This window comes from Mytilus edulis, chromosome 9, assembly GCF_963676685.1.
Source record: "Mytilus edulis chromosome 9, xbMytEdul2.2, whole genome shotgun sequence".
NCBI classification, from domain to species: Eukaryota; Metazoa; Mollusca; class Bivalvia; order Mytilida; family Mytilidae; genus Mytilus; species Mytilus edulis.
Window position 1 is genome coordinate 60,156,138 of NC_092352.1, and position 10,672 is coordinate 60,166,809.

Genomic DNA, 10,672 nt, shown 5'->3' on the forward strand with positions numbered 1-10,672 from the left:
CTTAATAACCATTTAGAATAGGTTATTTACAGGATAACCAATTTTACACGAATCGTACCGTAAAAGAAACAGCACCATACAATAAAGAAAAATCAACAAAAGGAAACTAGAAATTGACCCTTTTGTCATAAATAAATGTATAGGGTTTCTCGTGTGAAGCTAAAATATCAACATACAGGAAAGGACATTTTGTCATAAATAATTGTTTAGGGTTTCTCGTGTGAAGCTAAAATATCAACATACAGGAAAGGACCTTTTGTCATAAATAATTGTATAAGGTTTCTTGTGTGAAGCTAAAATATCAACATATTGGAAAGAACCTTTTGTCATAAATAATTGTTTAGGGTCTCTCGTGTGAAGCTAAAATATCAACATACAGAAAAGGACCTTTTGTCATAAATAATTGTATAGGGTTTCTCGTGTGAAGCTCAAATATCAACATACAGGAAAGGACATGTCTTGCTGTTTATATTTCGTTTTTGTGAAGATTATAGTAGGAACTATCTGTAACTTGGATTTTATATAACAAAACTTTGTTGCTATCATATAGATTATTTTCAAAAACATAACCATTGTTACTTTAATATTTATCCATACATGCTTGTTGATTCTTAAGCAAGTTTAATCTATCACTTTTCAAATGTATTAAATGTATTGATCTTCGTAATTTGAATCATGCGTACTGTAGTTCTTTTATTGGCAAGTAATATATTATCACTAGTCTAATGTTCAGTTCATACATCTAGTCGTAAGTAAGATTGAATTTTTTCAGGTATGTGCCCGGTCCGTTACAAACCAAACCGCTAGATTCATCATTTCTCAAACAAATACACTTAGGAGCATTCAATTCATCCTTATTTCTGACCACCAGTACTTTGCTATCCTGTCCATCTTTTGATATTGCTATTATTGTACTAGAAATCCGGTCTGCAACAATAATGTTACCATATGAATCTGTACAGAGTCCTTCTGGACGTAATAATTCCTGTTTATATTGCCACATCACTTTACCTGATTCATCAATACAGATTACTGCTTTACCATCATAATCACTATAGATTACTCTGCTATTAGAGTAGATTAGGAAATTCAGTTTAGATTTATTCTGAACCTGTATTGACTTCAGAGTATTTCCTTCCAAATCTATAATACAGATTTCATTACAATGCACACCGACAGCAAGAGAGTCATTGGAGAATGATAAGCCGTAGCAGCATTTGTGTAGTTGGATAACTTTGGCGACTGTTTCATCCTTTATATTGAAAATCCTAATGACTCGATCATAAGGATAAGTTAGGGCAATAATATCCTTGCTGATCTGTGTAACATCACAGGCTTCACCAGATATAGGTAATTGTTTTTGAAGTTTTCCATCCGACGTAAGTAGGTGAACGTTTCCATGAATTTCGGTTATTATAATTCTCCCATCTGACAGACATATCATGCCACTAATATTCTTCTTTATGTCGACCCCTACTTCTGTGTTTGTCTCAAGATGCATGTTCAGTTTGCCTATGGAGGATTGTGTTCGTGTTTCTACTTGTGCTTCACTGTTTTCACTTGTTTCTCTATTAATGTTTATTTTAGTTTTAGATACCGCCACTTCTCCAAACGATTTAAGTGATTGTAAGTCACTCAGTATCTTTTCTATCCCACCACTTTGTTCTCTTTGGATACCTACTTCATTACATTCCATATCATCAATATATCTGTGATATTGGTGCACTTTTTCACCAATCTGATGTATTCCTAAAAAGGATGTAAGTTTTGAAGTCTGTGCTGTAACTGTTTGTAAATAAACTTGCATCTCCTCTAATTCTTTCTGTTTATCTTCAATTTCAGAAACGAAACCTGTCAATTTGGACTTCTCTTGGCCCCATACATTATCTGCTTCATTCCCTAGCTTTTTTTCTAGCTTTTCTAAATGTTTGTTGATTTCCTTCCGAATTTGTCCAATTGTTTCCTTTATGCGTTCGCATTGTTGATCTCCTTTCGTTATATTACTTGACTTTTCGATAGCCATTTTGTTCAAGAAAAGTAAGATAGAGTTTATATCTTTATCTACTGATTCTTTTGATTTTTCAATCTGGGTTTTCTCCACTACAGCTGTTAACCTTTCTATTCCGGTGCATTTTGAATGATAAGTGGAAATACATTCATCACAACAAGGCGTCAAATGACTGGGGCAGTACAAATTGAACTGTTGATTATGTTTGTCGCATTCTTTTTTTATAGAACCAATGGGAGGTTTGTAGATGTGTATATCAATGGTCTTGTGATCACGAGTTGATTTAAACTTTTTATGATGACCGGAACATGATGAGCACAATCCTTCATCACAGTTGTAACACCAGATGTCAGCTTTAGTGTTTACATTTTCCTGCTTACATGGTCCACATGGTACAGGTTTACTTGATGCCATAACCTAAACATAAAGACAACCCTGTCAGAAATTTAATTTAAGAAGTATCTATGATTATTTTGTGTCGTTTATTTCACGGAATCCTGAAAGGTTGCTACGATTGCATATTTCTTTTATGATTGCTGTTATTTCTAGTCTGAGCGCCATCTAGAACTATAAATATGGTTTAGATACGTGTGTATTGTTGATGAAAGTCTGTCAATCTTTACCTGTACTATTAGTGTTTTTGTAGTTGGTTTGATGGCTAAACGACTTGTACCATTTTTTTCTTAAAATGTCCTGTACAAAGTCAGGAAAATGGCCATTGTTATATTATAGTTCGTTTCTGTGTGTGTTACATTTTAGTATTGTGTTTTTGTTGTGTCGTAGTTCTCCTTTTATATTTGCTGCGTTTCCCTCAGTTTTAGTTTGTAACCCGGATTTGTTTTTTTTTCTTAATCGAATTATGAATTTCGATTAGCTGTAAACTACTGTTGCCTTTATACACCTTACATCTACTAGTACTTTAAAAAAATACAAAATATTAAGGCTTCATAACATGGTCAGCATCACCAAGACAGTGGCGTAAAATAAAGACTTAAAGGTTATCGTGACACTTACAAGGTTGGGAAAAAGTTTACCTCAGCTGAATTTTGCTTTAAAATTGAGGTCTTCTTTGAGCATAAAGCTATTTCTCATCGAGTCTCGCTATTCATTCTATTTCTAAAGCAAGTACAAATAAATTGTACCTGAATTGTAAATGTTTGTGTTTCGGAACCTCTACATTCTTCGCTTTCAAATGTATAGCACTATGCGTTCATAATGAAGGGAGGTAAATGTAGAAGACCGCTTTAGAAATATAAAATCTATACAGTATTTTTTTCCATTTTGTTTTCAAGAATTATACAGGAATGCTTATAGTTTGTTTTGTTATTGAAAGATAAATAATCGAAATTGTGAGTTTTTGTCTCGTCATGTTTTGTCTGTAACGTTTTTGGATCTTTTTGTTGTTGATATGAAATAATAATTTTGTCAATGGACCTTAAACTATAAATTGTGTTCGCCTAATTCATGTATCATGTGTATTTAAAGCACACAAAAAAATGAAAAAAAATAACCGTTTTGTTTCTACAGAACAGAAAGCATATCTTTCTCTTAAATGTGTTCCCCTTTACCACTTCAGAGTCGATCGTGCACTAAAGTAATGCTCAAGACGTTACCGTATAACATGAACAAACTAAACTTGTAGTGTAAAAGCTATGAATATATATATACATTACCTTACTTTAACTAATCATCTTTAAATAGCTGTGATATTTATGGTAAAACAATCATTTTACCTCACGATCAAAAAATGGCTGTGTAAACGTACCAGGAAGTGAATTAAGATATGTTTATACCTGATCAAGTTTAAAGTTCAACATTTGTTACAGGTTTATCTGTCCTATATCAATTTTCTGTGTATTGGATCATTTGGATTTTATTTTATCATTGAAAGAAGTCTTAACTGAGGGTGTGAAAGGGGGTTCAGTCATTTTTGTATCCTTTAATATTTTAGGCTATTTTTCTCTATTCTTTATACTTTTCCAATTATTTTCGATTCTTTATATTTTAGCACTTCATCGCTCACTATTTTCTATTCTTTATTTTTCAATATGAATTCTTCTCTGTTTCTTTTATTTTCAACCATTATTTTCATATTATTTTAATCCCCATTCACATCCTTTTAATTCGAAAAAAAGCTTGGTTTAATAATTGATTATTATTGAACTCCAGTCATGCTAATTTGATAACAGTTTGGACTGCTAAGTTCCAAATATTGTTACATGACAAAGTATGTCTCTTCGGGTGTGGAACCTAATTTTGTCAATATAACCATGATAACGGAATTATAAACAATTGCCCTACAAGTGGGAGGTTGAACAAGCTTAACACCAGGTTTAACCCGTAAGTACCCGTCTCTAGTGGGGAAAATTACACTTATTTAAATCAATTCCGTTGGTTGATATAATCTGTTATTTAAATTTTCAGGTTTTTAATGAACTTCCAACGTTTTGAATTTACCAAGGAGTTCGTATTAGTTTTTCTAAAACTTTTTTTCTTTCTCAAGAACTGACCATTGCATATGCCTTTTATTGTACATGGGTCTATCTTGGAGGGGGTCCTTCATTTCTGTATTCTGTATTTTTCTATGCCATTATTGTATATTCTGTAAAACCCACCAACAACCTTTTTCGTTCAAGGAAGATACTTTTTTGTATCCCATTATTCTCTATTCGTTATATATCTCAATTCACACCCTCATTAATGGTTGAAATTACAGCTTTAAACTGTAATAATAATACATTTTTCTTTCGAATCTTTGTATACAGATTCATCGTAAGTAACTAATGTCTGTCAGGCAGGATTCATATCTCCTTGACCTTCAGTTCAGTTATCAATAATGATACCTTTTTTTATAATTTTTCCATTTTCCTGGTTATAGTAGGTAAAGTCAACAAAAAAGGTGTTTATAATATGATTGTAAGGTAAACATGTACGTCTGACAGGAAAACTGCCACTTCGACCTTATTGGCATGGATCATTGATTTTGTTTAATTTCTGTTTAAAATATAGTATTACATTAATCTAAGAAACTTTAAGATTAAATTTAATCATATCCAACAAAGAGAGGAAAATGAGCAAATTCACTCTTGTTTAACTACAAAACAAGCAAAACAGTGAATACATATTATACAATGGTAAGTTACAATTTTGATGTAAAAGTTACACTTCACGAAGATCTACAGGATAAAGACAGGGAGAATTATGACTGCGAATGCGACAACTACCCCATCTCCTCCCCCCCAAAAGCACAAAGGTTTCAAAATGTTTTTTTCCATTGTTGGAGGCCGTGTTGTTGCTTATATTTGCTTACATCCATTTCATTTGAACTTTGGTGGATAGTTGTCTCATTAACAATCACATCTTTTTATATCAACATCGTTTCGATGAAAAAGGCTTGCCATTCATATCAAGCTTTTAAATACTCAGCCATGACAAATGTTAAACTATTCAAACTAGAAAACTAACAGCCTGAATTATGTAAAGAAAGAAAAATTGACTATTTAAAAACAAATAGAAATACGGCTTCAAACAACAACCACTGAAATACAGGCTCCTGACTTAGGATATGCGCACACATAATGTGGAGGGTTAATATATAAAGGAAGATGTGGTATGAGTGCCAATGAGACAACTCTCCATCCAAGTAACAATTTATACAAAGTAAACCATTATACTAGTAGTTCATGGTACGGCCTTCATCATGGAGCCTTGGCTCAAACCGAACAGCAAGCTATAAAGGGTTCCAACAAATTACTAATGTAAAATCTTTTAAACGGGGAAACCAACGGTCCAATCTTTATAAAAACTTGTTTTCGATAAGTTTACACGAATCGTATTTAAATGTACGAGATCTCTAAACAACATCACCGTAAACATTAGGATGTGATATCCTGTTTGTAATAAGTTGTCTACAACCAAAATTTCAAACCAAAGACTGTATCTATGAAAGAATATAATAGTAGATATGTTTCAAGGAATTTCTAGTAACGAAATCACTGACTTTGTAATTCACCAGTGAAACATATACCAAGTTCATTGAAATATATAACGTCAATATAGACACAGCATGGCATAGCGAACGAGTTGGAGTTTTATAAAAAAACTGTAAGATGGGGTTAAAGGAACAAATAGTTTTCAAAGGTACCAAGATTATAATTTAGTACGCCAGACGAGCGTTTCGTCTACATAAGACTCGTAAGTGAAAACCATACAAGAAAAGAAAAATTAACAACAGGAAACAAAAGATCGACCCTTTTTCATAACTGTATAGAGTTTTCAGTTTGAAGCTAAACTATCTTAATCCGAAAAGGACATTTATTGCAGTTAATACTTATCTTTTGTAAATGTAACATGTGTTCACATAACAAAACTGTGTTGCAGACATCTATATTTTTCTAAAACATAATTATTGTTATAATCTATCCGTACATGTTTGTTGATTCTTAAGCAGGTTTAATCCATAACTTTTCACATAATATATTAATACATAATGATTAATCCTAATATATTAAACGCATACGTACTGTACAGTGTACTCTTTATTTACAACTATTATATTAACACTCTTCGCATGTCTAGTCATAACTAAGATTGAATTTTGCAAAGTATTTGCCTATTACGTCACAAACAAATCCGTACGATTCCTCATTTCTATAAGAAATACACGTCGGAAAATTCAATCCATCCTCTTTTCTGACCAGTACCTTACTGTCCTGTCCATCTTTTGAAATTGATATAACTGTGCTAGATGCCCGGTCTGCTACAATAATGTTACCATACGTATCTGTACAAAGTCCGTCTGGACCTTCTAAATCCTGTTTATACTGCCAGATATGTTTACCTGATCCATCAACACACGTTACTACTTTATCGCAATAGTCACTATATATTACTCTGTTTTCACAGTAAACAAGGTAATTCAGGAACGATTCACTCTGAACCTGAATTGACTTCAGGGTATTTCCTTTCAAATCTATGATACGGATTTCATTCTTTTTTATACCTACAGCAAGAGATTCATTGGAAAATGATAAGCCCCAACAGCTATTGTGTAGTTTCATAACTTTGCTCACTGTTTCATCCTCTATATTAAAGATCTTAATGACCACCTCCTTAGGATAAGTTATGGCAATCACATCCTTGCTGATCTGGGTAACACAGAAGGCTTCACCGGGTATGGGTAACTGTTTTTGAAGTCTGACATCCGATGTAAGTAGGAAAACATTACCAAACTCTTCAGCTACTATAATTCTACCATCAGACAGACAAATCATGTCACTCATTTTTTTCTTTATGATGTCGTTTATATTTGTCTTGGTCTCAATATGCATTGTCATTTTGTCTATGTATGATTGTTTTCGTGTTTCTACTTGTGCTTCCCTGTTAACACTTGTTTCTCTATTAATGGCTATTTCAGTTTTGGAGACCTCAACTTCTCCAAAGGATGTTAGTGATTGTAAGTCGCTCAGTATATTTTCTATCTCACTATTTTGCTTTATTTGGATGCCAACTTCAATGGCCATGTCATTGTTTTCCATATGCTCAACATATCGTTGATATTGATGTACTTTTTCTCCAATCTGATTTACCGATAGAAAGGATTGAAGTTTTGAAGTCTGTACTGTAACTGCTCGTAAATCATCCTGCATTTCTTTTAGTACTTTCGTTTTTTCTTCAATTTCAGTAATGAAGCCTGCTAATTTGGATTTCTCTTGGCCCCATACAGTATCTGCTTCATTCCCTAGCTTCTTTTCTAGCTGGTCTAAATGTTTGTTGATTTTCTTCCGAATTTGTCCAATTGATTCCTTTATGCTTTCGCATTGTTGATCTCCTTTCGTTATATTACTTGACTTTTCGATAGCCATTTTATTCAAGAAAAGTAAGATAGAGTTTATATCGTTTTCTACTGATTCTTTTGATTTTTCAATCTTGGTTTTCTCCACAACAGCTGTTAAACTTTCTATTCCGATGCATTTTGAATGATAAGTGGTTAAACATTCATCACAGCAAGGCTTTAAATGACTGGGACAGTACAACTTGAACTGTTGATTATGTTTGTCGCATTCTGTTATGATAGAGCCAATGGAAGGTTTGTGGATGTGTATATCAATGGTCTTGTGATCACGAGTTGATTTAAACTTTTTATGATGACCGGAACATGATGAACACAATCCGTCATCACAGTTGTAACACCATATGTCAGCTTTAGTGCTTACTCTTTCCTGCTTACATGCTCCACATGGTACAGATTTACTTGATGCCATAACCTAAATACGAACACAAACCGTCAGAAATTACTTAATAATTACTTAATGTTTTTTTTGTTGCTTTCGCTAACTCAAGAAAGATTGCTTAATGGCAAATTTTAATTTATAGTCACTGTTTTCTCTATTTTGAGCGCTATTTAGAGCTTGAAAATAATAAAATATATAAGGTTTAATAAGATACTTATGTTTTGTTGACGAAAATCTGTCAATCTCTACCTGTATTATTAGTTTTATGTGTAGTAGGTTTGCAATGATGTTTACCTTAAATCCGATGAAATTAGCTATTAATTTTAGGTCCCCTTTGAACATATATATAGCTATTTTTCAGCGAGTCTTGCATTTCGTTCTATTTGTAAAGCTCGTTCAAATATTTTTTTTATTTTCCAACAATGTATATGCATTGTTTGATTACGTGTTTCTGTCTCTCTACAAACTTCGCTGTCAAAATTTTTTGTCGAGCCTGCAACTTTTGTTGCAGAAAGCTCGACATAGGGATAGTGATCCGGCGGCGGCGGCGGCGGCGGCGGCGGCGGCGGCAGTGTTAGCTCACTTCTTAAAAGCATTATATTTTAGAGGGTGAAGGAACTGGATGCTTCATACTTTGTATATAGATGCCTCATGTTACGAACTTTCCGTCAGTCACATGTCCAATGTCATTAACCTCATTTTCATGGTTCAGTAACTACTTAGAAAAAGTTAAGATTTATTTGTAATATTAAATTCTCTCTTATTATAAGTAAGGAATAACTATATTTGGTATGTGCGTACCTTGCAAGGTCCTCATGGCCGTCAGACAGTTTTCACTTGACCTCGACCTCATTTCATGGATCGGTGAACAAGGTTAAGTTTTGGTAGTCAAGTCCACATCTTAGATACTATAAGCCATAGGTCTAGTATATTAGGTGAAGGACTGTAAGGTGTACATGTCCAACTGGCATATGTCATCTGACCGTGACCTCATTTTCATGGTTCAGTGGTTATAGTTTAAGTTTTTGTGTTTTGATCTGTTTTTCTTATACTTTATGCCATAGGTCTTCCAAATTTGGTGCATGGAATGATTGTAAGGTGTTCATGTCTTGCTGACAGGTGTCATATGACCTTGACCTCATTTTCATGGTTCAGTGGTCAAAGTTAAATTTTTGAGTTTTGGTCTATTTTTCAAATACTATATGCAATAGGCCAACCATAGTTGGTGTATGGAAATATTTTATGATCTATATGTCAGTCGCGCAGGTTTTATTTGACCTTGACCTCATTTTCACGGTTCATTGCTAAGTGTTAGTTATTTGTGTTTTGGTCATTTTTTCTTAATTTATAAGCGATAGGTCAACTATATTTGTTGTATGGAAGCATTGTTACCTGTACATGTCTGCCTGTAATGGTTCATCTGACCTTGACCTCATTTTCATGTTTCACTGATCCATGTTTAGTTTTCTTGGTTAATGTTGAGTTTATGTGACAGTTGTATTAAAGCTTTATATTAAGGACTATCAACATAATATCAATGATTAGTAAAGAAGGCGAGACATTTCAGCGTGTGCACTCTTGAGTTAAGTTATGCTTATATATAAAAAAAGAAGATGTAGTATGATTGCCAATGAGAAAACTCTCCACAATTGACCAAAATGACACAGAAATTAACAACTATAGGTCACCGTACGGCCTTCAACAATGAGCAAAGCCCATACTGCATAGTCAGCTATAAAAGGCCCCGAAACGACAATGTTAACCAATTCAAACGAGAAAACTAACGGCCTTATATATATATAAAAAATAACGTAATAGTATGTTTTGTTATTGAAAGATAAATAATCCATCGTGCACTAATGTAACATGTGTAATACACGATGCGTTACCGTATAACATGATCAAACTAAAACTGTAGTGTAAAAGCTATGAATATATATACATTACCTTCGTGGAATTTATCACCTTAACTGTTATATTTATGGTAAAACATTACTTTCCACTCACTATCCTAAAATGGCTGCGTAAACGTACCAGGAAGTGAAATAAACATGTTTATACCTGATCAAGTTTTTAAAGTTCAGCATTTTAAGGTTTATCTGTCCTATATCAATTTGCTTTGTATTGGTTTCAATCATTTGGATTTAAATTTATCATTGAAATAAGTCTAATTCTTTGAGGGTCTGTAAGGGGGTTCAGTCATTTCTGTATCCTTTAATATTTTAGGCTATTTTTCTCTATTCTTTATACATGTTACAATGTATACTTTTTCCGATTATTTTCGATTCTTTATATTTTAGCACTTCATCGCTCATTATTTTCTCTTCTTTATTTTTTAATATGAATTCTTCTCTGTTTCTTTTATTTTTAACCATTATTCGAAAAAAGCTTGGTTTAATAATTGATTATTATTGAACTCTAGTCATGCTAA

General features: G+C 33.0%; 1 protein-coding gene across 3 annotated transcripts; it reads right to left on the bottom strand.

Annotated features, from left to right (window-relative positions):
* Positions 1 to 464: 464 nt before the first annotated feature.
* LOC139488699 (uncharacterized) lies at positions 465 to 10,292 on the bottom strand. Of its 3 annotated transcripts, none has more exons than XM_071274516.1 (2): positions 10,189 to 10,275; positions 465 to 2,425 (listed from the first exon to the last, which is right to left on the bottom strand). In XM_071274516.1, the coding sequence occupies exon 2, from the start codon at positions 2,420 to 2,422 to the stop codon at positions 743 to 745; it is 1,680 nt and encodes a 559-aa protein (XP_071130617.1). In that variant the 5' UTR covers positions 2,423 to 2,425; positions 10,189 to 10,275; the 3' UTR covers positions 465 to 742. The 3 variants fall into 3 exon arrangements, with proteins under 3 accessions (XP_071130617.1, XP_071130616.1, XP_071130615.1); XM_071274515.1 differs by lacking the exon at positions 10,189 to 10,275 and adding an exon at positions 3,682 to 3,769; XM_071274514.1 differs by lacking the exon at positions 465 to 2,425 and adding an exon at positions 6,309 to 8,274 and having other exon boundaries at positions 10,189 to 10,292.
* Between the last annotated feature and the right edge of the window lie 380 nt (positions 10,293 to 10,672).